Below are 26,867 nucleotides of genomic sequence, written 5' to 3'. Positions count from 1 at the left end.
TTTAGATGGGAGAACTTTCACTATTCAATGTACAGCAAATTCTGTAGCACACCTTGTACAATTTGTAATTGTCAAACTGATTTGTAGCCAAGTACTTCTTACATTTTATATTTTTGCAGAACTGAGATGACTGCCTAGGGGAAGGAGAGAAATTCTGTTGTCAGAAGACTAAAAAAATGGCTCTAGTATGGCAAATAAAGTCATTATCAGCACTGCTATGCAATTTGGCCGAGGTTGCAGAATTTATTAAACTTTTTTTTTACTGTACTGTATTGAGAGTATACTGTATTGTATTGCAATTCCAAGTTCATGTTCAATTCTTTGGTATTTCAACTTTTCCTTTCAAGTGCTTTTCATCTAATGCCAGATCTCTTTTCAGTAGTGTAATAAAAATGAACTTTTCTTAAAGCTTATTGTTGAATTTCACTGTATCTGCACCCCTCTATTTATGTTGTACATTGAGCAGTAAAATGATAACTGATTGTCAAAAGGAGGTTTTTGTAACAGTGTTTTGAATTGATCTCACTAGTGTTTAAGACTATGTTGCCGTGTGTGTGCTTTTGAGGGCTTGTGTGTCATGTCTGAGGGCAAAGTTTGGTTTTTCAGCAAGATTGAATGGTTTTGAGTGGAGAGCTTCATTTTGACCTGAAAATAGGAAGTATGGGGAATTGCGTGAGAAATTATGGATTTGTGTTTAGAGTTTTGAGAAAAGGAGGCATAATTTCAAGAAATGTGTTTAAGCAATCAAAAACTGTTATAGAAAATATTTTTTTTAGAAATTTTTTTTAACTGAAAGTTTCATTTAAATCTGTAAAACTAAAATAGTGGTACCATATTTTTCACAGTAAATTTCTGGCAACCACAGCTGCCAGTTTTTTTTTTTTTTTTTTTTTTTTTTTTACAGTGTATAAATAAATCAGAAATTAAAAACAGGCTAATATAAACACAAGTGGTGTAGTATCTTGTTTTGTAAGAAATTTATTTTTTTGTGTATTTTTTAATAACTTGTATATGGATAACAGTAAGTGACACTGAACGATATTTCCTTAAATAACATTTGAAATTATTAAAAAATAATTTATGAATTAGCTGATTAACTCATATATCAAATCAAATATCACAAAATGATTAAAGTAAGGAGTCATTTAGCCCAACATAAGGCTATGGTCTTGTAATACATTTTTCAAACATTTCACATTTAATATATTGCTACATGTAAAAATAAATCTTGCCATCTGTAAGTCTTGCTTGAATAAATTAGAAGTTATATTATATATATAAGTACATATTTACACCTTAATGGATCATGGATTTTAGCACCGCTTGCATCTGAACACAATAAAAAGAGTTGTTTGCAGTATGTAGTAGTGTGTTTTGTCATTAAATAAGAACGAAACTGACTGTACTGCACCTCAAAACTGCTGTAGGCACCCATTCCCATTAAATGTGTCCCAAGGAGACCAATCGCTACTGTCGAGGAGCCCTGTTAGAGGCAAGTCCACTGAATTAGTGTCTGGTAAGAATGAAAGGTCCGAAAAGACGTTGGTTTCAGGGACGAAGTTGAAATCTGAGGTAGAGGGTGCAGCTGTGGATGGACCTGCTGGAACACTAACTGATGGTCCATATGGATGGAGTTTTGTACAGTGAGGTTCATGTTGCTCCAAAGCAGTGGTGTAGATCTGGAGCTCCTTCTTCAGTTCAGCGATTTCTTTTTTGAATGCGGTATTAGACTGCTCTAGATTTTGGAGTTCCTACGTAAAAAAAAAAATTTAAAAAAATTGAAAAATAAGAGTTTGTCAACAGTACGATACTGAAATGCAGAAGTTACGAAGTGAAAGAAACTTAGGCACAGTAAAATACAGAGTAGTTTAAAATAGATTTCACCTGAGCTCACAGGAAAAACACTACACACCATTAAAAAAAACAAAAAAAACAATTCAGACTTCCTGTTAATCTATGAAAGGTAGTGATTAGGGTTGGGGAAAAGGGGAAAGTCCAAGATTTGTACATCATCTGAAGAGAAAATGAAAGTGAAAATGAAGGTAAAATAACTAGCCTGGCGCTAGCGCAACTAATCTGTATGCTGTCCCAGTCATGTTTCCAAGAAATGCCTGCTTTGAACTGAAGTTGTGCAATACTAATGCTTCCTCTCTCCTCCACACACACACACACACACACACACACACACACACTACAGAGTATTTATTAACAAACACACACAAAACCTAACCTTTACTGAAACAAACACAGCTGCAATTTTTAATACACAACTTCCGCTGAAGGTTATTATTATGACACATTACTTTATAATTCCAAGTAATTATAAAGGTACAGATTATTAACACATTCAAAAGGGGAAAGTGAGAGAGAGAGAGTGAGAGTGTGAAAGGTCACATATGCCACTGACCTCGTGCAGTATATCTGCCTTTTCTGTCTGTTTTCTTCGACTCTTGCGTGCTGCATCTCTGTTTTTCTCTTTTCGATGGTGCCCATGGCCATCTGACTGTGTGTTCTGTGGATATTCATCAGCAGATCAGGTATATGAATTATAATTTATCGATATTTATATATAAATAAATATTTGTTTCAATATTTTATTGTTCGTAAATAGATATTAGGATATAAAAATACCTGTATATATACATATATGTTTTAAACCATAATTAAATAAATATTAGAAACATAAATAATTACATTAAATAAGTTAATTCATTCCCTACCCAATCTTGAGGACTTTGAGAATCACTTTGCGAGAAAGGACTTCCCCGGTCAAAGTTATCCATGACAGCAGCTGGCATCTCCAAGAACACGGATGCCCTCTTCGACAGTTAAATCAGAACAAAATGCTTGCATGTATACTTTCAGAATAAATCAGTCGTTGGTAATATTTCCGTATTAAACAAAATTCGTCGAACTGAAAAGCAAGCGCGTTAAAAGAATCTTGAGGCAGCTGTTGTCTGCAAAACTACATTGCCTGGTCATGATTTAAACTGCTCGGAGGTCTTTAATGTAAGCAGTGGGCGGTGGAATGAGCCAATAGTTCTGGCAATGAGGTGACGCAACAGAGGGGTGGACTAGTGTGTTTTCGGTTTCGAATTATTTTAAACGGCCCGGTTAGCGGAGACTGGAGGTCATCGCTTCCCACACAGAAATGCCAGTAATTGGGTTGAACATTTCCCGCTCTACAATTTACTGGGAATTCCTATCCGGAAGTCCAAACGGATGGAACTCTTTATGGGATATTCAGGCTTTACAATGTGTTTGTAAAGCTAAGCTACTTTATGTCATTACTAAAATTAATGTGGGCTAATATAGCCTATACTATAGGCTATATTAGCTATACTATATTAGCCAACATTCATTATATATATATATATATATATATATATATATATATATATATATATATATATATATATATATATATATATATACACACACACACACACACACACACACACAAACAAGTATAATTTAGGCTATCTATAATAGTATATTTACAAGTAGCCTATAATTTAGCAGTGGGGGTCTGCTGGGAGAAAAGTTTGCAGTCACGTCTTTCTTTGGCTATAGGTAGGCTAATGGTGAATGTTGAATGGATAAGGATCTATGCTGCAAAGTAAACATGAGGGCTGCAAGTTCAAAAGGGGAAACACAGATGGGTAACTTGAGACAGACTAGACATTTACCGTAAGGTTTCTTTTATCTTGTTTAGACTTTGGATGAAAGCCAATGGATAACTTACAAACATTCTATTCAGTTACATACAGTGCTATGCATAAGTTTAGACACCCATACTAAAGTTGACTAAAAAGAGGAATAAAAAATCATCTTTTGGAAACTGAACTTAATGCCTTAATTAAAAAAATTAGGAAAAATCCAACCTTTAAGGACACCAATTTTCTTTGTGAATGAATAATGTATCGTAAATAAATAAATGTTCTTCCTTAAAATACAGGGTGTATAAGTTTGGACACCCCTATGTTAAATTCCCATAGAGGCAGGCAGATTTTGATTTTTAATTTTTTTTTTATTTATTTTTTTAGGATACTATGCATCCTGATAAAGTTCCCTTGGCCTTTGGAATTAAAATAGCCCCACATCATCACATAGCCTTCACCATACCTAGAGATTGGCATGGTTTTATTTCAGTTAGCCTAAAAGCTAGTTTGATTTGCATTGAGAGATGATCTTATGGAAAGTACCCCATGCCAATCTCTAGGTATGGTGAAGGCTATGTGATGATGTGGGGCTATTTTAATTCCAAAGGCCAAGGGAACTTTATCAGGATGCATAGTATCCTAAAAAAAATTTTTTTTAAATACTTAAAAATACAAATCTGCCTGCCTCTATGGGAATTTAACATAGGGGTGTCCAAACTTATGCACCCTGTATTTTAAGGAAGAACATTTATTTATTTACGATACATTATTCATTCACAAAGAAAATTGGTGTCCTTAAAGGTTGGATTTTTCCTAATTTTTTAAATTAAGGCATTAAGTTCAATTTCCAAAAGATGTTTTTTATTCCTCTTTTTAGTCAACTTTAGCATGGGAGTCTAAACTTATGCATAGCACTGTAGTTAGGTCACAGTGTTTTATTAATCAATTAATTGTTTATAATGAGATATTAGGCTATACTATACCCCACATCACCAAAACATTTTTTTTATTAGGCCTACCATTATAAGCGTAGGCTACTACGCTGCAATAAACTTCCTCATGTTTTCTTACGCTTGTAATTAACCATCATTACAAATGTTCTCTAATGTTATTGTGGCTGTTCTTGTTTATAATGATTATTTTATCATTTATTTTACGTTTATTAGCATTCCCTTGCACTGAATAAAATACCTGCAGTGCTGGGTACATTTCTCACAAATTGTTGTCAGTTACCGATTCCAAATTACATGACAAATATTGTAGTTAATGTAATCTAGATTACTTGTTTTAGATAATGTAATCTGACTACTTTATGATTATTTTTTAGATTACTTTTAACCTAACTTGTTTATCACACTGATTTGAAAAGGATAATCTTGTACCATATTGATATAAAAATACAAAGAGAAAGAAAACATATCCATTATTTTTTATCAACAACATGAAGTGCATTAAATATTAGGCTACATTACCTCAGAGTTTCCCAGACTGGGGGTTTGTGATGAAACTGCAGGTTTGTGAGTTTAATGAAAAGCTATTAAGTAATTAAATCGTAAAAAAATATATTAATAAATTAATACAATAAATATATTAGGAAAAAGAGGTTCAGCTGACAAAAAAGTTTGGGAATCCCTGCATTATATGAAATGACATGAATTTTTACACTTTAATGTGTTTGAAAGACAAAAGCCTTCCAAAGACAAAAGTAATACATGGTTAAATGACTCACTGAGTGATAATTCAAATAATAATTTATGTTTGTTAGGAGCTGATTAAATATCCAAGCTAATATTCAGTGATGAAAAAAAAAAAAATCTTAAAAGTGTTTGTAACCAAATTCTAATTAATGTAATTAAAATTCTCCTTGTGTGTGTAACCATATTGGCAGTAAAGCTCATTCTGATTCTGATTATATCTTCAACGTAAAAGCATCCTTGAGTAAGAGAAAATAATATTTGGCAGTCAGTGTTAAAATGTTAAATAAGTTAGTGATACTAACAGTAGGGTACAGTCAATGAAAAGGTCAAACTAGCATTGCTGACCAACCGATCATAAAACCAGACAGACAAAATAACTTACTTTGCAAGTCTTTTTGGTGGAGTAGCTCTCACATGTTTGAAATATGCACATAAGGGGGCGCTGCAATAGAAACGACTGATTTTACGACCGGATTTTAACTGTCAGCTTACTTCACCTATTAGAAACGCGAACACGCCCTTGCCGCTGTTCTCCTTTGCCAATAGAAAAGGCCCAAGTATAATTGACAGTTGGGATAGCCAATCATATGCCTTCAACATCACATTTGCGTACTCTCTAACCAATCATACTTCAATGTGTTGTGTTAGCTCATAGTAACGCTTCCTTGTTTCCAGTATGGCTTTGCACTATACGCATGTGATATTTATTTAGGAAATTAATTCCGTTTTGATTGCGTTTCAACAGTTAATGTGCAAATTCGGGCTTTAGGCCATTTTGGTGTTTTACATCTAAACGTTCACGATGGGTTTACTGACGATCTTGAAGAAAATGAAGCACAAGGAGCGTGAAATGCGTCTACTGATGCTGTATCTTTTCATAGAACTGAATTCAAATAAGTTTATTTTACACCGCTGTTGTTTTTAAATGTTTGTATTTTTTATAAAGTGTATATAATCAGCTTACTCTATTCACGACTGTCGATTACTCAAAAAGACTAGTTTAATGTAACGTTAAAGTTCTTATCGCTTATGATACAGAAGACTCTTGTGGGCCCTTAACCGTTCTTTTATAGTGGACTTGACAATGCTGGAAAAACAACCATCCTAAAGAAGTTCAACGGCCAAGATGTCAGCACGATCTCCCCAACATTAGGCTTCAATATAGAGACGCTTGAGCATAGAGGGTATGTTGGAAACTAGTTGTGTGTTATGTAGTTTTGCATCAGATTGTTAATTTAACTAATTGTTTAATTTGTATATAAGCAGACTGTTTATTTACCTCTATCACTGTGATGCATTTCAAATAATTCCCAAGTGCAATGTCTTTGTTTCTTTCTCATTTTGTTCACATTGAGACTAGGTTTAAACTGAATATCTGGGATGTGGGTGGTCAGAAGTCATTGAGATCATACTGGAGGAATTATTTCGAGAGTACAGATGGACTGGTGTGGGTAGTGGACAGCGCTGACAGATTGAGACTGGAGGACTGCAGGAAAGAGCTGAGTACTTTATTACTAGAGGAGGTGAGATGAACAATATCTTTACTTGGACCTAATAATGTCTCAGTGTTTGAAGTTAAATGGATGAATAAAATGTAATGTGTAAGTCTTTCTCTAAACACCTCATATTACATAGGTTTATGATTACTTTTTTTATTATTCCTTTTGAAAGCGATTAGCAGGAGCCACACTGTTAGTTTTTGCCAACAAACAGGACTTACCTGGTTCTTTATCAAAAGATGCCATTCGAGAGGTAAGCCTTCAGTTAAACACAGTCATTTGTAATTGCATGAACCTGACACAACTGTAATTAGTGAATATGGCTTTGTTTTCTGAATTTTCTTTGTGCAGGTCTTAGCCCTTGATGACATCAAGACCCATCACTGGTGCATAGTGGGATGCAGTGCTGTGACGGGCGAAAACCTGCTTACAGGTGTGGACTGGCTGCTTGATGATATAGCAGCTCGGATCTTTACAGCTGACTGAGTGTTAACAAGTTTGGAAGATAATGGACCCCCCAAAAAAGGATATTTTTGGACTGCAAATGTTTGCATTACAACTATCTTAAATGTTTAAGATGGTTAATGTAGATGTATTACCAACAGGCTTTGTTTTTTTAAAAGCTGCTTGCCTGAAATGGAAGCCATTTTGAAGTAAACTGTATACTTTTCAGCACCATTTGTTCAGCTGCATAAATAAAGATACATCACATCTGCCAAGAATACTCATTTCTGCCTTGACAAACCTAGTTATTAAAATTGCTGCTCTTACTCCTTAAGTGATTAGAGTAGTGCCTTTTTTATATTGTTCTGGGGTGGCTGCCTCACCTAGACAAATAATATCCATGAACAATTTAATTTGGATTGTCTCGTCAGAACACTGAAAGACATTTAAAGGCTAGTATAATCTCATGCTTTCAGGTCAGTTTGCAGTAAGATTGCTGACAGCTCATTTAGTTCTAATCTATTAGATTAAGCCTTTATACTATCATAAACAAAATATATATACACTGCAGTAACAATCAATAAAAAGTATTTGTTTATTGCTGGTTAGTGTTGCTTAAAGCATTTGTGAACAACCTTACTATAAAGTGTCACTTTCCAATTAGTTTACTGAAAATAACCTGATAAACATTCAAATGGTTAAGACTGACTTGAAAAATTTTGCAAATCCATTTATTTAGCAAACCACTTAATACATGCCAACAAGTAGAGGGGACATTTCCAAGAAAAAAAAAAATATATATATATGCAAGTGATTTAATTATAAGTGGTATACAAAGTGGAAAAGTCACCCACTTATATTTTCAATCTTAAACATGCCATTCAATCACTTCAAATTCAACAGATGTTCAGGATTTAGGAGCTAACATCAAGCTGTCATCCACAATTCAACTTCCCCACAGATGCTTTGACCTGGAAGAAAGAGGGAGGGGGATGTCAGTACATTGGGGGCAATAAACCATTTATAATAAACTCAAGGCAAATACAAACCTTCAAGGTCAACAAGACATCAGCAGCATCATGTGCCATCTGGGGCAACCTGGAGGGACAGTAGCAACAATTAAAGCACAAGAAAAAAAATTAAGACAAACATGAAGTATGGATCAGAGGGTATACCAATCTGTCATGACTTTTCAGCCTGGGGCGGTAATCACTCATCACATCCAAACTAATGAGTACAAATGAATTTTAGGTACCTGTACACCAGACAACATCCTTAATTATCCAGGTTTGGAACCACTTGAGGAAGAGAAAAGGGAGAGGGGAAGTCAGTGCAAGTCAACCTAAATGTAGTGATTCAGAGGTACTGACTTATGAGTCAGTCATCAATCGGTCATGACAGACTGGGGCAATAAGAAAATCATTTAAAAAAAAGAAAGAAACTAAGATAAACATGAGGCATGGATCAGAGGGTATACCAATCTGTCATGACTTTTCAGCCTGGGGCGGTAATCACTCATCACATCCAAACTGAGTAAAAATATGAATTTTAGGTACCTGTACAAAAGGACACCATCCTTAATCAGCCAGGCATGGAACCACCTGAGGAAGAGAAAAGGGAGAGAGGGTGAGTCAGTACAAGTTGACTTAAATCAGTACCTTTGAATCATTACATTTATCAGAGTCATCAATCAGTCATGACACATCAGACTGGGGCGATAAGAAATCATCATTTAAAATAAAATAGACAATAAGAGCTAAAACAAATACAAACCTTTAAGGTCAACAAAACTCCAGCATCATACCGTGACATCTGGGGCAACCTGGAAGGACAGTAGCAACAATTAAAGCATAAGGAAAGAGATAGACATGGAAGTATGGATCAGAGGGTATACCAATCTGTCATGACTTTTCAGACTGGGGCGGTAATCACTCATCACATCCATACTAATGCATACCAATAAGCATTTTAGGTACCTACATTTTAGAACAAATTTAAAATTAAACCAATTGAGGTTAGAGGACTACCATTCAGTCAGATAAATCAGAATGGGGCATCACACCTACTAGTTCACATGTAATTAAAGTAAAAAACAAGCACATACCAACTTCAGTGTGAAGTGGGTCCAGAACTTCCAGGGGGGGGGGGGGGGGGGGGTAAGTACAGAACTGCCACTGTAATCCTGCATGGAATCAAACTAAATTAAGCATCACACAAAAGGAATGCGTTTCTCTACACTAACACTAGTCCTTCTCAGACTGTTGGTAACCCCAACAGATCATCCCCTTATTGCCAAGGCAACACCAGTGGGTTCACCTTTTCAGGTTCTGGTATTGTCAAGGCGTAAGACTTGCGCAAGTTACATCATAAAAGGATGAAAGGCTTGTAACATTACATATTTGGGACTGAATTCTTACCCATTTGGACAACTTCAGCAGGTACCACCCATCTGTGGGAAAAAGAAAAAACTTCAGATGGGCGAGTTACACATGTGTAGAGACAAGTGCTAGCTCTGTAACATCAGTACAAGATGTAAATTTATCAGCAGGACTTCAGACGAACGAGACTTCAAGAATCATCATAGGTTACAGATGGTATTGAGCATTTAAAAAAAGTGCAAGTTAATCAAAGGGACCATTTTAGTGGGATTTGATATAGGAAGCACAATCTTACCTGTTGAGACCACTTCAGGCATGCAACCTGTCAGGAGCAAAAACAAACCTGAGCATCATTTGATGAACAAACCACTCAAAATAGATAAAATATGTAGTGTAACATCAGTAATAAAGATTTATCAACAGGGTTTCAGACGAACGAGATTCCAATAAATCATCATTAGTTACAGAGGGACTGCATATTAATAAACATGGGAGTAGGAAGTAACCTTACCTACCACCAATGGACTCCACACTTGGTCTTGGACAAACAATAGCACTGAAGTGAAAAGAGGGGTGATGTCTGACTGTTTTAAATTACTTTACATCAGGCTTCACCTGTGAAAAAAATAAAAACTTCAGATGGGCAAGTTACACAAGTGTAGAGACACAAAAGATAGTTCTGTAACATCAGTAAAAGATGTAAATTTATCAGCAGGACTTCAGACGAACGAGACTGCAAGAATCATCATAGGTTACAGATAGTACTGAGCATTAAAAAGGTGCAACTTAATCAAAAAGGGACCAATTGTAGTGGGATTTGATATAGGAAGCACATTCTTACCCGTTGAGACCACTTCAGGCATGCAACCTGTCAGGAAAAACAAAAACCTGAGCATCATTTGATACATAAACCACTTAAAATAGATGCAACGGTGTAACGTCAGTAATAAGATTTATCAACAGGGTTTCAGACGAACGAGATTCCAATAAATCATCATTAGTTACAGAGGGACTGCATATTAATAAACATGGGAGTAGGAAGTAACCTTACCTAATACCACCAAAGGACTCCACGCAATTAGTCTTGGACAAACATTAGTCCTGAAGAGAAAACAAGAGGGGTATTGTCTGGCAAGTTCACAAAATTAGAATAGTAACAAAATCCATCAATCTCTCAGTTGTTCGTTACTTTTCACATGGATTCAAAGTGAGCTAAGTATCTTCATCACAGAGATTGCACATAACGCTAAATATATATAAAACAAAATTACCTTGAAAGATGCCAGTCCTTGGTGAAAGGCCATTTTGTGCAGACGTCACCTAATAAAAAAGGTTAAGACTTAATATTTAGTTTACAATAAACAAAACCACTATGTTAAACCTGTTCTGATCAGGGCTTTGGTGACTATAATGCCATGGAGCAATAATGCCGTCCAGATATTAAACGGTATGAACCATTCATCCTCTCAGACTATTTAAGCAGACACCACTTCAAAAAAAAAAAAAAAACTCACCTGAACGTCATTGACCATACTACGGCCACCAGGACAATTGGAACCACCTAGACAGATAACAGGCACAGTAAAACAGAGAATTCAGAAAATATGGTGTAAATCATATGGTCTGATCAGACTTTGGTGACTAGAAAGCCATATGACAAATCTGTCGTCCTGTTACATTGTACAAACTTAATCACTTCAGAATTGTAAAACAAATTGATTTTTGGAAAACCACTTACCAATACAGCATCCATGGACACCATACACAGAGTTCATGTGCAGACAACCCTAAAATACAATTATTATTATTTTAAAGCTACAATAGGGTAGTGATGACAGAGCTAGGTCACCCACATTGTCAGAATAATAAGGCAGACATCACTGGAATTCAGACATATGCTTGTCTTTGAAATCATCATTTAAGGGTTTATCCTAAAAAAGAACCCTCAATGCTTGAAAACTTACCTTGAATTTAACAGGCCTCTTCCTCATCCCAGCAGACTGTGTGGAAACTGCAAAAACAAATGCCCACATTCACAAATACTAAAACAAAAGAAACACTTGGCAATGCATGACACCTGCTACTCAGTTTAGAAATATTACAGAACTACTCATGAAGAGAATACAAAGTCACAATAGTACTACTGGATGCATAAAGTTTCAATAGGGATGCAACTAAACTGAGCACAAGCCACCCACATTATGTCAGAATAAAAAGGCAAACATCATTGGAATTCAGACATATGCTTGTCTTTGTAATCATCATTTAAAGGTTTAGCCTTAAAAACAGGAATTTCAATACTTGAAGTGTTTACCTTGAGTTTAACAGGCCTCTGCCTCATCCCAGCAGACTGCATGGAAGCTGCAAAGACAAATGTAAAAATAAAATTTTACAAGTCTGCATTCACAAATACACAAAAAAAAAAAAAAAACTAAGACACTGTAATAGATGCGCAATTCTACTCCGCTTAGAGAAAGATTAAAATCAAAACACTTCAGGGAAAGAGAATTCATAAGCCAAAGTAACACTGAATGCATAAATTCATACACCCGGCATGAAGGCCACAGTTACTTGGGTGTGGCAGACAAAAATAGGGCCTAAAGCATATAGTATCCTAGATCACTTATTTTAGCTCTCCTTAAATTTAAGTTCTCAAGAAGCATGCATCGTTATAAAACATGAAACATGCACTTTTCTTTTGGGATAAACTTTAGTTATTTCACACTTGTCTTAATTGAACTCCTTAATCAGATCCACGTGCAAGTGTCAAAGTTTGCTCTAAAACGCATCCAATACTTAAAGTTCACTACACTCATAAGCAGAACTCCTTAATGCAATATTTTACATAACTTTAATGCCATTCATTCGTTCAAATGAAAAACTAGTCAAATTTAATTAAATAGTCAATATCTACTGTGTACTTTAGTAAGTGCACCTACTACTGAACTTACCTTCCCAAGATGGCAGCGACTTCATGCTCGTCGTGGCCATTGCTGCAAAAGAACAAACGTAGTTGTCTAGTTGAGACACGTGTTCCCACCATATGAAACTTCCAGAACGCGCAAGATTTACAAATACAACTCAAACGAAATCTCTCTTCAGATATATAAAAGTGCATTCACGTGGTTTCAGAACAGGTCTGTGAAAGTTATCATCATTGAGAGATCGTGCCATAGACGAAAAAGCAAACCAACAGTAAATATCTTGTAATTGCGATACAGTATCATGTAAACTTTGATAAAAAGTAGTAAAATTTCAAATAATAGCAGTAAGTGAGGCAGGATGGTTTCAGATGCGATTCAGAGGCTCATGGGCTAATGGATTGCAAACACCCTGCAGTTGTCTGCTAAGGGCCACTGTACAGAAATAAACATTTAAATGCATGCTACTAACAAAGAAAAGGTGACTATTTATAATTTAGGCCCTCTTTAGAAAAGGCGTTTTAAAAAGTAAAATAACTACACTTCAGTTAACAAAAAACAATAAAATCCCTTACCAATGAAGAAGCCGCTTCAAAATGGACGAAAAGAAGGTCTGGGCGCTTTTTATTCTAGTCACATGTGAAAGTCCACGCCCATTTTACAACAACCAATAAGGTTACTGATTATATTAAAAGCGCCAGTGTACATTTTTGCTTGTGCATTAAAATAAATAAAAAACTGGATAAACTGTAACTGCTCAAAATGTTGATGCAAAATATGTTTACTCTAGTGCCCATAATGCACATTTTAAATAGCAAAATAATAAATGCAACAGATACTGAGAGGCAAAACAATGTAGGCTACTTATTTGAACGTATACAAGTATCAAATAAATATAGTTGTAGAACTAGTGCGTTTTGTTGCATGATAAATGGTAAAGTAGATGATAATCATAACCGGTTTTTTATTTTTTTTATTTTTTTCAAGCTTCACATTTTCCACTAGATGGCATCATATCGGCAGCGATACAAGCGTAGGGTAACATGGGGAAGCTGCCTTCCCCCACCTTACCTTTTTTCCTGACCATAGATGACACAAAATCTCATCTCAGCACTTTTGATGAATGGATACGCTGTTTTAAATTTTTTAATTTCATCTGAACATCAATAGTATTGTGAACTTTAGTTAGCCGAAACAGTTTTGTTCGGTTTAATGTCTCATCCGAAGGATGGTGCTTGTTACAGTATAGTGTCCCCATCACTTCACTGGAACGTTAGGACCCACACAGACCACAGGGTGAGCACCCCCCTGCTGGCCTCACTAACACCTCTTCCAACAGCAACCTAGTTTTCCCAGGAGTCTCCCATCCAGGTACTGACCAGGCTCGACCCTGCTTAGCTTCAGTGGGCAACCAGTCTTGGGCTACAGGGTGATATGGCTGCTGGCATATCCAATTTGACCTTCCATTTCTAGTGTGATGAATGAACTATATCAACCACAATGTTAAACATTTCTTTCTTGACTCTTTTGCCATAGAATAGCATAATATTACTCTTTTCAAAACAATACTTGTGTACAGAATCAAGTAACACATGTTGAATGTTTTTCACTTTTCCTTTTTTATTAGCATTGATTTGATGTCACAATGCAAATAAAACAAGATATTACAACAACAACAACAACAAAACTAATTTCACTTAAGCCTATGTGACATTAGGAAACTGTGGGTTCTGTAGGTAAGATACAGAAGATAAATGCATACAGAACACAAAATCCATCTCTTAGCTCAGTTATTTATATACTTCACTGCCAGTGATGTTGTACCTGTTGATGGCTTTCTTTTTTTAATCTTTGAGCTCCCAGATTAGTTTTAAGAGTTAACCCTTTGTTGCATAGCCTTGAAGAATACATTTTCATGGCCAAAGTACAGGAACTCTGCTTCTGTTCACAGCTCAAAAACATTATTGCATCCCCACACACACACACACACACACACACAGAAAACAACTTTCCATGGATAATAATAGTATAGGCATCATGTTTCCTAACAAGGGAACAAAGATCAGGTACATGCCTCATTAGTTAGTGCTGTGATAACAAATTCATACACTGATAAAAAGTTCAAATATTGACCTCTCATGTCAGGTTACATAATGATCAGTTTTATGCAAAGAACAGCAATGCATATTAAATATTTGAGCACATTTCAATTAATAAACGAAATTACTCATTAATTTTAAAATATATACAAGTCACTCTGTTCAAATGAATTCTGCTAAAACACGATTCCTGTTCAATTCAGTTTTGTCTGATGGTGTTGGTGAAGAAGAGGTTGACGATATAGGTGTCAGTGTCACACTGTACAGATTGGCAACGAAAGTCTCCCATCCTCGACGGAAAGCTCTGTCCACGGCCTAAAAGTAAAATAAATGATAAAGTCAATTTATCTCAGAAAACAATATCCTTTATATAATATGAACATGCATCTTAGAAGTTTGTTCACTGCAGGGTCATTGCTCTGAAAGAAAGAATGTGCCCTTATTGGCTAAACTAAAATACATGGAATGTAGGTGAAGTGACAGGGTTGTTTGGTTATTTGCAGACATTCCTCCAAACAAGGTCACCTTGCATTTGACTGAAAAGAGTTTTTGTTCCTGTATTGCTTGCTTCTTTCCTCTGACCAGGTGCAAACAGAAAACGGATAGTGACGTAAGTCTAATAAAACAGGGGGGTGGGGGACGGATATACATGAAGCTATTAGTGCTAGGGTGGACCATAACCAGGCTATAGGCTATTGCAGAAAATATAAACATTTATGGGGTGATCAGACTGCTTATTTCAGCACAATTCAGAAAAAGGAACTTTAGCCCAGATGCCTCTCCAAAACATTTTCACTCTCCAAACCAGATGGTTTGAGAATAACCATGACCCTGCCTACTCAACTCAAGTGACGGAAAAAGTATGTGGCCTTAACTGGGGTCTAACAACAATAGGCTAACCAACACACAAAAATATGGAAACATATTTGTTTTAATATTTATAAAATAGTGAGCAAACGCATGATTTATATATTTATCTACACGTTGTTATGCACAGCCAATCATTAACCATAACTTTAAGTCTCACCTTGTTGTGTTTGATTCAATAACAAGAACCGACTCAATAGAGTCATTTGTACGATGTAGCCTATAGGTTGCGCGTTTGTTTTTATTCACTAAAAAGAACCGTATCGGTGTCGCCGCGCCGCTGAACAAGAACTATGTCAGGGTATTTTATTACGGTATTCCGTCCGCATCGAAGAATGAACGTGAGAACCGCTAACGAAACGAACCCGTCCCGAACGTCATTCAGTACCGGTTCTTTATTCAGAGCAAGTTCCCAATACAGCTAAATCTTACCTTGCGATAATTCTTGAGAGTGTTCCTCTTTACAATTTCCATTGCCTCTCCTTTTAATTTGCCTTCTGTCTTCTCTTTTCTTGTGTCTTCCATTTCCCCGTCTCCTTCTTTCTTTCCTGATATTAGAATCTGGTCATCAGCGTGTTCCCTCATGGAGAAATGGACCATTGTTGATTCTGGTTCTCCGCTTTTTTCCAGGGTTTGGGTTGCTGGTGGCACCTCTGGGTTTAGATCTACAGAGGTGGATTTGTTGGCCTCATTACCCAGTTGTTTGTCTGATGTAAATTTGTCATATTTTGCCTTCCTGGAGCTCATCCTGCTCCAGCGGCGACTTAGTCTGCTGGGCTTTCTCTTCAGTAAAGTGGTCCCATCATCATCCATAATACCCTGGTTGAAATCAACCACATGGTCATCCTCTTCTATCCAGTCTGGAACTGTCCCATTGTCTTGGCTGCTCCTGTTCAAGGCTCCTATCTGCTCTTCTGTGGGTGTGGGTTCTCCCGCCATCTGTACATCGTCTCCAAACATCTCATCCAAGCGCCCATAGAATCCATTAGCCTTGTCCAGGAAAGGAGGAGAACGAGGGGCCTTGTTCTTTTTGGAGCTCTTGCCGATAGTCATGGTCTTGAGAGATGGTAATCCAGTCTTTGCAATCTAAAGAGGAAGGAAGGAAGAAGGAAACATGTGACTTTGACGTGGTCATCTGTTGAAAATGTTGGGAAGAGATCAGACAAATATTTGTCATGGAGAATTTACATTAAATTGTTCCACAACATTTCTTACATAATCAAACAAAAGAAGAAGAGGAAGAAGAGCAGCAGGCTTCCTCGAGGATACTGTCGAAATGAAGTCTACATGGCCCAAGGTTTATCTTTCCCCTCCATCCCACTGTAATGTGTGTTTATCAGTCATGTCATCATAGACACACTGTTCAAAGTTCATTCTGTGTGTATACAGCGTATCAGTAAGTTCCTATTTAGGGACAGTGTGTCTCCTAAACCAACAGACTACTCTCTGCTTTATGACTTTTTGATAAGATGAGCTCAAGTCTGTCATTGACTTTGACTCCAGTTGGTTGTGCTGGAACTGCAGCTGGTGCCAAGACAGATGACTCAATATCACTCACAAATATATCATACTGCACAGAGATTTAAACAGAGTCATTATTGCATGTTTTTAATATTTTTCATATAGGCCTACAAAAGAAATGGACTGAGATAAAGAGCTATTAATATTTGACCAGAAAACTTGTAGTAAAGCCTTTAACTTACATACAGTATGTCAGAAATGGGAACTAACAGTTTTCCAGATATATGTAATACTTGATATATAAATCAAGCAAATATTTACAGGCCGTGCTGAAGACTGGTGCTATTTTCTCATATTCTCAATGCTGATTTGAAGGTGTCTTATTTACATATAAGTCAAGCTGTTTTTACTAAAAGCTTTTTCTGTTTAGAAGAAAGGGAACTGACTAACTTCAGCGTTCAGAGTTAACCATGTCAGAGTATATAATTTGGTCAAATTTCTTTTTTCTTATGTGTAAACTATCATTTACCCTATCCCAAGCTCAAGGTTGCTTCACAATAAGCTTAACCCATTCATACATTTAAAGAAAAAGAAACATACAGAAAATGACAGCAAAAACTGATTAACAGCAGTAAACATATACATAACACAAGCGCATTCAAGTTTGAACGACTTACCTGCTGCCTGTGTTCGCGTGACTCTTCTCTCACTCGCTCTTTGTGTTCTGGGCCCAGCTCACCTTAATCTGACACACACAATCGTCACACTGTCTGAACCTGTCGTCATTCAAGCACATTAATTCCTCCCTCCCTCCCTCTCTCTCTCTCTGTTTCATTTAATTAACTGAAGAAGGGAAGCAGCCTACAAAAACTACAAAATAAGTATCAGCCAACTAAGACCTAAATACACAAACAGTATCAAACTTTTACTGCATAAGCTGTAAAGTTGTAAGCGTAAGTGTTGCCAAGAACCATTATCAGAGGTACTGACTCACCTGAGCAGGACTCTTAAATGTGTTTTTGGGGATTATTCACTGGGTGGGAACATGATGCACGGTCAGGGATTTTCATTTCCAAATACTAATCCACTAAGAACACACTCATTACACATATTACCAAATGTGCTTGCTTATTTACATGTTTTTCCCTCAAAAAATGATGTTGAAATAAATAAACAGAGTAAAATAGGACCAAGGGAGCTCAAAATACAAAAGTAACTGATGGAAAGAGAATGAATATATGCCTGGAAACATTAGGTGTGGCGTTTAAGACTAAGTGACTCCTACAAGGTAATACTTAAGAAAGTGCATGTAGACTTGGGTATTCACATGTAATTGTACGTCGGAGTGATGTCTAAATCTGTCTTTGGATCTCATTGTGTTTTTTAAAAGTAGTCGTTTGAAGAATCATCTATCCTTGTGCTTACAGACAGAAAACTGAAGAAGAGTTAACGTCATTGCCCGGTGGTAATGACCCCCGAGGATATATAGAGAAACAGCTGTTTCACAGATGTGATTTCACTTGAGTGTTTGGTAAAGAGGGCACATGTTGCTGTAGTACTGTTGAATCATTGTAGAGGGAGTTTACTGCCTGCTTATTCAATCCTTCTGGTTTCTGAGGCTCACGTGGAAACATTATTCATAAATAATGATAAAGCTGGTGAAAGACTGACAGCAAACTCTTAAAAAGTTTAGGATGAATTTGTTTCAAAAACATCTGAGATCAATGCCTGAGAAAAATATCTTCTTTTGTTTACAGCGAGAGTCATGACATAACAGGTGGTGTCAAGCTAACACGTGATGCTTCGAGGGGCTTTGACATCAGGGTTGTTCACCATTCAGAAATGAATTGAGTAGCAAATTAATTCAGTTTGCTACTGCTAGTCACAAACAGAATGCAGAAGTGAAATTTGAGGTAGATTAACTTAAATTAAGTCAAGATAAACTTTGAATGATGGCTTGACAAAGAGTCTTCATTGAAGAGTTATAAGCCATGAACCAAATTAGCTACGAGGTGAATCATAACATTACGAACTTTGATTAAAGGTTGGGTAGGCAATTTTAATATATATATTGACAGGGAGGTAGGACATTGCATCTTTGCATTTAGACCGAATTCAATGATTGGACAAACATTTCATCATGGTCCTACGCCTTCCACAGACCAAATATATACATATAAATACATTTAGACCACTTAACTTTGTGATTGCTATCAGGATGTGAAGAGACTCTCAACCAGCATAACAAAAGAAAATTCTGGAACAAATCACTAAAAAGTATTTGGAAATAAATCTTGCAAAATGTGGGAGTTGGTGTGCGTTAAAGATTTCAGTTTGCTTGTTGCGACACTTTGATTGGTGGAGATTTCTTTGAAGTAAAGAAGTTTTTCACCAGGAATTCTGCTGTTAAACATGAATATTTAAAATAAACTGAAATAATGCAGGCTGATTGCTTCAACAAAAGCATATGCAATAGATGAACAACCTTGTAGCTTAGGGTAGAACTGTCTTTAATAGTTTATTAGTTATCGTTAAAAATCAATTCCCCTACACAGAAAGTGAAAGGGACCAAACTGTTGCACTACATTCAACTTCCTGTGAAGTGACCAACTCATGAATTGGAAGGGAGTCAATACTTTAATTCAGAAATTTTCACATCTTGATTGACATATTTACATTCTTACATTTGGATTCAGTAAAACAGGTAGACCTCTAAAGCACAAAACAGAAAACTTTCCCAGCACATGGAATGACGAACTGTTCAGAAACTGAATTTATCTGCTCAATTCTGCTAACTACACTTTACATCGCCACCAGTGTGATGATGTGCATAGCAACTCGAAATGTTATCACATTCTTTAACTGTTTTCACTCTTCGTTGTTTCACAGGGTCAAGTGACATCATCTGTACTTTACACCATGTCACCTGAAGCATTACCATTGCCACGTACACAACATGCCACTGGATTAAAGATAATCACACCATTGTGATTCAAGAGATTATTAATGGCATAATTCACTTTTCAGTGAAAAAAGTCTTTATTATCAAGACATAAGACAAGTACACCTAGAGAGACAAAGACATGGACAGCATAGACATAATGAGTTCATATTATAATAAATATTTTTCAAGCAAACCTCACACTTCTAATCTATAAATACAAGCTCATCCTCTTAATGATTGATACCATATGTACAGTTCCCTTTAAATATTGTTCAAGTGAACAGGTGATTAGGATGGTTTATGGGGTGCATGATGAGTTATAACAATCCTTTTCCTTTTAAGCTGCAGGTTTCTTTGTGTCCCTGCATTCCCCTGCACTCATCACCTCATGTCTTTGGTGTGCGGCCCAGAAATCCCACTTACAGTAGTGTCTTCAGTACATTACAATTTACCTCTTGCCATTTAAATAAGAGAATCTGTTTGGCACAATGGAAGCGTGGATGTTTGGTAAAGTTCAGGCATGTTCTGAGGAGGTGGTGCTCACACCTCCACATCCGGATCTGAACCCAACCCTTGCTTCTGCAAAGCGTCTTCCCTCTTCATCTTTGGCTTCTCAGTTCGGGTGTGCCACACCAGCACCTGAGCAAGAGGAAAATCATTTCAATAGTACGTAAAGGAATGGTTGACCCATTCCAAAAGGGGTTGGGAAAAATTCAGATTTTAAGAATTGGCTCACTTTTAATTTGAGTTGGAATTTAAAATGAATTCTCCACACAGAAATTTGAATTGGAAAAAGTGTAAATCCCTGAATAACAATTCAGAGAAGCAGGTCATGGGATTCAGAAATGAATTGGAATTTAAAAAGAATTGGAATTTAAAAAGAATTCTTAATTTATTTACAAATGTACAACCCTGATTCCAACAAAAGTGGATTTCTTCCCTTCTGCTCTCGAATCTCATTTAGGTTTGTGCATGTCACATGACTGACCATGATGTAGTTACTAAATATACTAGAACTATTTAAAAACATATCCGGAATCTAACTGTTGCACTATGTTATTCAACTTCCTGTGAGGAACTCATGAATTGAAAGGGAGCCAATACTTTATTTTTTGTTGATTGAAATAAAATTAAATCTAAATATTAGATGAAAAATGTAAACTACGTGAAAATTAGAAATGTGTCCTTGGCAGCTAACTGAAATAAGTGATAAAATTACTGAACTAAAATAGAAATAGAAATACAAATGAATGCATTCTATTCAGAAATGAAAAAATAATAAAAATGACAAAAGCACATACAAATTTATTTTCATTTACAAATGTATAACAGCTAATAAACAGAATCCTCAAAAACAAAATAGCCATAAAATAAGCTCATATGCAGCAATGCTGGTTAATCTCCGAACACCAGGTGCAGAATATAGGATATACCTTGGAGCACAAGTCTGCTTTGGGTTCAAGGTCGTCCATAGTAACCAGGTGTTGAAGGAAACTACTTTCCAAGAAGCCCATCTGAGCATCACCGTCAAACCGTGCTTCGGGATTGGTCATTACCAACCTCAGGGACACTGCAAAACCAGCCATGTCCATGGGGAAAGGGCGATTGGGGCGCCAGCCAGTGTGGAAACGCACAACCTTCCCATCCTCCACCACGGGCCGCTCAAATTTCATCCCGCCGACCAGACCCACGGGCCACACAGAGACACGGTATGTGTACCGCATCTGGGGATGATAGGAGGGAGAGTGTGAATAGAAAAGAAGTATGATATAGACACACAAAACAACTAATCAGGAGGCCTTGTGTCCATAGGCAAAGACTATGTACAGACCCAACATGGTTTTGAGAAGGGTTGGTGTAATTGAGACTCCAAAAGAAAACATCTGTTACACCTTTTTACACCTGAAGAACAGCTCCACCTGGAGGTTTAACCTGTAAACACCCATTAAATTACTTGAGATGATCCCAAGTTCAGCTTTCATTGAAATTCTCCAAATTATTACAATACAATCTGGAACAAACTTTCACATCTGGAGAAGTTTTGCATCTAAATCTAACAATAAAAACTTTATTAATACCATTTTCTACATTTAAGAATAATATAATTAATTAAAAAGTCATTACAATCTTTTAAATAACACATGGAAGTACAGGAACTATGTAGTGATACAAATTTTTGTTCATTATTTATTTATTTGTTAAAAAGTTGTTTTTTTTTTAAACATTATAAAGAAAATCATAGTAGAAATAGTTTAGATATTCCTACAAAACTTGAGAAACCCGATCAGTAAGATCTTTTTAAAAGAAATTAATACTTTTATTCAGTACAGATGCATTAAATATCTTTATTATGTTAGAAAAGATTTCTATTTCAAATACACTTTTCTTTTGAACTTTGTTAACCAAAGAATCCTTAAAAAAATTTTTTATTAGTTTCCAAAAAAATATGAATCACTGTTTTCAACACTGATAATAATAAGAAATGTTTCTTGAGCATCAAATCAGCATATTGATTTCTGAAGGATCATGTGACACTGAAGACTGGAGTAATGATGCTGAAAAAACAGCTTAACCATCACAGGAATTAATTACATTTTAAAACATGAAAATAAAAAAAAACCCAGTTATTTTAAATTGTAATAATATTTCACAACATCACTGTACTTTTTGATCAAATAAATGCAGCCTTGGTGAGCATAACAGACTTTCAAAAACATTGAAAAATGTTGCCGACCTATTTAACCATTAAAACACCTCACCTCTTCAAAAAGCTGCAGGCTGTACGTGTTGTCATCATCAGCAAAGTACACCACAGCCTCCTCAAGGGCAGCCGCTTCCTTTCCCTCAGCAGCAGCACCCATCTCTCTGAGCCAGCGTAAACCCTCGTTCCTCTGCTCAGCTCCCCGAGGCTTCAGCCAGCTGGGATCCCCTTCCTGGAGCTTCCTGTCCCTGGGGGTCAGCTTGTGCAAGTGGGTGTAGGTCAGGCCAGATGCAGCCAGGAAGTCTGTGACGAGCGGAGTCGGCTGGGGAGCGTCCTCCACCACGATCCAGTGGAGCTGAGGAACATGGAGGAAGGTGAGAGACAAACGAGTGAGCTCAGCTTTCTGCACCAGTCTGGAGAGAGGATGAAGAGGGAGAAAGAGAGAGATTAAATTCTGTGCAGTTTAGGGTGACACTTTCCTCAAATTATTTTTTTATTCTTATCCACAAAACATGCAAACTTCATTTTGGAGATATTTTAAAGGGATAGCTCATCCCAAAATTGTGTTATTTACTCACCCTCAAGTTGTTCCAAACCTGTATGAGTTTCTTTCTTCTGTTGAACACAAAATATTTTTTTTTCCTACTATGGAAATCAATAGGTGCCGTCAACTGTCTGGTTACCAACATTCTTTAAAATATATTATTTTGTGTTCAACAGAAGAAAGATACTCATACAGGTTTGGAACAACTTGAGGATAAGCAATGACAAAATGTAAATTTTTGGGTGAACTATCCCTTTAATGCATGAAGGGCCATTCAGAACGCATTTTTGCGTTTAAAAACGCAAGGGAAGTGGAATGGAAAAAAGCACAAGGTCTAGAGATGCACTTTTGTTGAGCTTCTTTTAACTTGAGCACCGCCTTTTGTAGTATGCCATGTCATGCGCAAAAGATGCAAGCGCTAGGTCAATCTCGCGCATGTTTTCATAAAGAACAATGAAAAATCAGTGCAGTGGATTGCAAGAATGTGAGATGCAGGGTAGTGAAGTAAAAACAGCAAGTTCTAGAGACGTTTTTTAAAAAGTTGAACTTCTTTTAACTTGAACACTAAGTTTTTTGAATGCGTGTCATCAGCGAGGTGTTGAAAGAAACACGAGACACAAAAGCGACAATGGTCAAACACATCAGTCTAGCGCATGTTTACATAGAAATAAATTGGAAAAAAATGCAAAATCGTGTTCTGTGTGAACGCTCCCTAAGAATGTTCACCATGTAGCTGTACTGCAAAGTTTTATTTTTTTTATTTATCCTTTATTTTACCAGGATAGTCCCATTGAGATATAAAATCTCTTCTTCCAGGGAGTCCTGGCCAAAATGGCAGCACAGAAATTTTCACATAAACAACATACAAACATAAAACTCAGAATCTTTCATAAAATTTTGTCCAGCACTCAAAATAACAACACAAGCTACTTAACCAAACATACACACGTTTCCCTTAAATTGGTCAATAAGAGATTTTTAAAAACTTTTAAAGAGGGGAGTGCTTCTATCATTATTATACTCTGCAGCTCATTCCATAACCAGGGAGCATAGGAAGAGAAGGCATTTTACCAAGCTCTGAACGTACTCTAGGAACCTTTAAAAGCAATTTAGCACTAGATCTAGTATGCATATGCCTAAGTATTTATAACAATTTACTCTTTCTATACAGTCCCCTTCTAAAGTTAAAATCGGGCAATCTGTTTTAATGGAACCACGGGTGAAAAGCATATAATTTTTTTTTTGTGTGTTTAAAACCAATTTCAAATTTGACAATGACAGTTGCAAAGACCGAAAAGAATCTTGCAGAAACTCTATGGCTTGGTTCAAAGAATGTGCTACTGTGTAAATGATTGTGTCATCAGCATATAGATGAATTCTAGCTGGGGTTATCCCACAACCTATGTCATTGATATAAATAGAAAATAAAATTGGTGCTAAAACAGAACCCTGTGGGACACCTTTTTTAATTGTTTAGGGGCTGTTCACACAGAATGCTTTTTTGCTATGAAAAATATGAGCAGTGGAACATGAGCACTGACTCATTTCCATAATTGGCTCTTTTTAACCGTAGCTTGCAAAAAAAACGGTTTCAAAACGATTCTTTACGTTTAGTTTAGGACGTCTCTGATGCATTTCAAATAGTAGTCCCAAATTTACACTGCAAAGGTGGCACAGAAGTGCTTCTGAAGTGGCAGTTAGGGGTCTTTCCACAGACTGTTTAATGCTGCTCAGAGGTGGCATTGATGCATTTTACACAGCAATAACGGAATAAACAGTATATAAACGGTATAATACTAGGGGTTGAGGTGGGTCTTCCGGCATTGCGTCTTTACACTGAATTTTGAGCAGGCACAGACCAGCCATAACTCGCCTGTGTAAAGACGCCTTAACAGTCCCAAAAACTTTAACACTGTTCTAGTGATGCCTTGCCAGCTTTTATATGTCCTTCAGTAAAACTAGTTGACAGGAATGAATGACATTCCTGCATACTTGTAATCTTGAAACAGCTGCCCACATACCTTGCATATGTGGGTGTTATCACATAAATTTTGGGCACATCAGTCTTCTTCAGCTCTGATGTTTTTATGTGTTCCTGCAGCTTCTGAAGCTCCGTTCGCAGATGAGAGATCTGCTGATCTTTAGACATGCCATGATCTCTACAGTCACAGCGCTGACCTGCAGAGAAGATTCACTGTCATGGTTAACAATGGCTGATTCAAGGCCGAATGAACAAGGTAATGGTGATAGTGATTCCAGTCTTACCCAACTGCATCAGCGCATAGATGAGTCCTAGCAGTGACACCATGAAGTACATGACAAACACAGTCTTCAGCTTCAGCCTCATTCTCATGATGACCAGCTGATGCAGAAATCAAGACTGACGGAGAAAGGGCGATGAAACCGGTGATCATGAAGACAGCCCATGTGAATGCATCATAACAACCAAGACTACAGCTGGCGAAAAAACAAATTAGAGATGGTTTGCAGCTTCCCAAATAAAAATAAAATCAGAAATCAATTTCAGTATATCTGAATTTACGGTAACAACTAATGTAGTTTAATAAATTACACTCAATGATGTGCATTAAGGTAAAGTTGAGATGAATAAATCCTTTCCGGTCGCTTCATTGTGTGTATTACAGGCAGCGTTGTGCGTCTCTATGCATACTAGACAAGCGCAATATGATGTACAGCGATCCCATTCATCCACTGCGCAGTACCAACAACTTCCGCTCTGAATGTGTAACACGGTAAATTATCTCCTGAAGCATGGAAATAAACCATAGTTCCGCCCTCTAACTTTTGTTCCAAGGAGGTTAAACCTTTAACCATTTATAAGAAAAATTCCAGTGAGTGAAATAGCAGATTAACTTTTTTTGTATTATGACCTATTGTGAATTTTTTTTAAAGATAAACCTTTAAAACACAAAGTGCTTTTCATCATTATCATATCCACCATGAATATACTGATTTTGAAATGTCATTGTAGTGATTAAAAGATATCCAAGTGTCTGACTTAGCTGATTAAATTTCTATTTAATAATAAAATACTCTTAATTTATTCCAACAGCTTTCATATGAGAATGTGTTGCTTATTCAGGCGGAAAGAACTTACATGCATCTTTTATGTCCATCAGAAGGTAGTGTTGTGCTGTCTGAATTATCCCATTGTTTCCCAAACATTTATTTTATAATAATGAAACATGTGTGATTATGTATATCGTTCAACTCAATCTATACTATAAATGAACTTTTATTCAGTAAGGATGCACTGATCAAAAGTGTCAGGAAAGACTTTTACATTTAAATTCTTTTTCCAATAAATGCTGATCTTTTGAACTTTTTATTCATCAAAGAATCTTGAGCATGACATTAAGTAGCACAACTGTTTTTAATATTGATAAATGAAATGTTAATTGAGCATCAAATCAGCATAGTAGAAGGATCACGAGTCATGTGACACTGAAAAATGGCTGCTGAAAATTCAGCTTTGCCATCACAGGAATAAATTGCATTTTAAAACGAATTAAAGTAGAAAAAAGTTATTTTAAACTCTACATTTCACAGCATTACTGTTTTATTGTAGCTATCAAATAAAATGCAGCCTATAGGTGATCATAAGAGACTTCTTTCAAAACCACAATAAA

General features: G+C 36.4%; 4 protein-coding genes across 6 annotated transcripts; 1 reads left to right on the top strand and 3 right to left on the bottom strand.

Annotated features, from left to right (window-relative positions):
- Positions 1–956: 956 nt before the first annotated feature.
- batf2 (basic leucine zipper ATF-like transcription factor 2) lies at positions 957–5,946 on the bottom strand. Of its 2 annotated transcripts, none has more exons than XM_079867169.1 (4): positions 5,742–5,946; positions 2,721–2,819; positions 2,408–2,512; positions 957–1,751 (listed from the first exon to the last, which is right to left on the bottom strand). In XM_079867169.1, the coding sequence occupies exons 1-4, from the start codon at positions 5,790–5,792 to the stop codon at positions 1,413–1,415; spliced, it is 594 nt and encodes a 197-aa protein (XP_079723295.1). In that variant the 5' UTR covers positions 5,793–5,946; the 3' UTR covers positions 957–1,412. The 2 variants fall into 2 exon arrangements, with proteins under 2 accessions (XP_079723295.1, XP_079723296.1); XM_079867170.1 differs by lacking the exon at positions 5,742–5,946 and adding an exon at positions 5,662–5,724.
- Positions 5,947–6,015: 69 nt separating this feature from the next.
- arl2 (ADP-ribosylation factor-like 2) lies at positions 6,016–7,620 on the top strand. Its single transcript, XM_079867171.1, has 5 exons — positions 6,016–6,226; positions 6,433–6,543; positions 6,720–6,882; positions 7,031–7,111; positions 7,210–7,620. Exons 1-5 carry the CDS (start codon positions 6,162–6,164, stop codon positions 7,342–7,344), a joined length of 555 nt encoding a protein of 184 aa, XP_079723297.1. The 5' UTR covers positions 6,016–6,161; the 3' UTR covers positions 7,345–7,620.
- Positions 7,621–14,197: 6,577 nt separating this feature from the next.
- Positions 14,198–17,804, bottom strand: LOC307156007 (uncharacterized protein). 2 transcript variants are annotated; one of them, XM_079867162.1, is made up of 3 exons: positions 17,706–17,804; positions 16,000–16,653; positions 14,198–15,015 (listed from the first exon to the last, which is right to left on the bottom strand). In XM_079867162.1, the coding sequence occupies exons 2-3, from the start codon at positions 16,618–16,620 to the stop codon at positions 14,863–14,865; spliced, it is 774 nt and encodes a 257-aa protein (XP_079723288.1). In that variant the 5' UTR covers positions 16,621–16,653; positions 17,706–17,804; the 3' UTR covers positions 14,198–14,862. The 2 variants fall into 2 exon arrangements, with proteins under 2 accessions (XP_079723288.1, XP_079723289.1); XM_079867163.1 differs by lacking the exon at positions 17,706–17,804 and adding an exon at positions 16,756–16,878.
- A 1,264-nt stretch (positions 17,805–19,068) lies between these two features.
- Positions 19,069–25,957, bottom strand: b3gat3 (beta-1,3-glucuronyltransferase 3 (glucuronosyltransferase I)). Its single transcript, XM_079867158.1, has 6 exons — positions 25,790–25,957; positions 25,483–25,674; positions 25,239–25,395; positions 22,732–23,086; positions 21,406–21,696; positions 19,069–20,611 (listed from the first exon to the last, which is right to left on the bottom strand). The coding sequence occupies exons 2-6, from the start codon at positions 25,568–25,570 to the stop codon at positions 20,513–20,515; spliced, it is 990 nt and encodes a 329-aa protein (XP_079723284.1). The 5' UTR covers positions 25,571–25,674; positions 25,790–25,957; the 3' UTR covers positions 19,069–20,512.
- Positions 25,958–26,867: the final 910 nt, after the last annotated feature.

Source organism: Squalius cephalus, assembly GCF_949319135.1.
Source record: "Squalius cephalus genome assembly, chromosome: 3".
NCBI classification, from domain to species: domain Eukaryota; kingdom Metazoa; phylum Chordata; class Actinopteri; order Cypriniformes; family Leuciscidae; genus Squalius; species Squalius cephalus.
The sequence above is the reverse complement of the archived record's forward strand: the minus strand, read 5'-3'. Positions and strand labels throughout refer to the sequence as shown.

Coding starts and splice junctions, on each gene's coding strand:
- arl2 (XM_079867171.1), top strand. CDS start 6,162: ATGGGTTTACTGACGATCTTGAAGAAAATGAAGCACAAGGAGCGTGAA. Junction 6,883..7,030: donor GTACTTTATTACTAGAGGAG/GTGAGATGAACA, acceptor TCCTTTTGAAAG/CGATTAGCAGGAGCCACACT. Junction 7,112..7,209: donor CAAAAGATGCCATTCGAGAG/GTAAGCCTTCAG, acceptor TTCTTTGTGCAG/GTCTTAGCCCTTGATGACAT.
- batf2 (XM_079867169.1), bottom strand. CDS start 5,792: ATGTGCATATTTCAAACATGTGAGAGCTACTCCACCAAAAAGACTTGC. Junction 2,820..5,741: donor CCACCAAAAAGACTTGCAAA/GTAAGTTATTTT, acceptor TAACTGTCGAAG/AGGGCATCCGTGTTCTTGGA. Junction 1,752..2,407: donor AGGCAGATATACTGCACGAG/GTCAGTGGCATA, acceptor TTTTTTACGTAG/GAACTCCAAAATCTAGAGCA.
- LOC307156007 (XM_079867162.1), bottom strand. CDS start 16,620: ATGACTATCGGCAAGAGCTCCAAAAAGAACAAGGCCCCTCGTTCTCCT. Junction 15,016..15,999: donor CTCTCAAGAATTATCGCAAG/GTAAGATTTAGC, acceptor TTTTACTTTTAG/GCCGTGGACAGAGCTTTCCG.
- b3gat3 (XM_079867158.1), bottom strand. CDS start 25,570: ATGAGAATGAGGCTGAAGCTGAAGACTGTGTTTGTCATGTACTTCATG. Junction 23,087..25,238: donor ATAACACCCACATATGCAAG/GTATGTGGGCAG, acceptor TCCTCTCTCCAG/ACTGGTGCAGAAAGCTGAGC. Junction 20,612..21,405: donor AAGCAGACTTGTGCTCCAAG/GTATATCCTATA, acceptor CCTCTTGCTCAG/GTGCTGGTGTGGCACACCCG.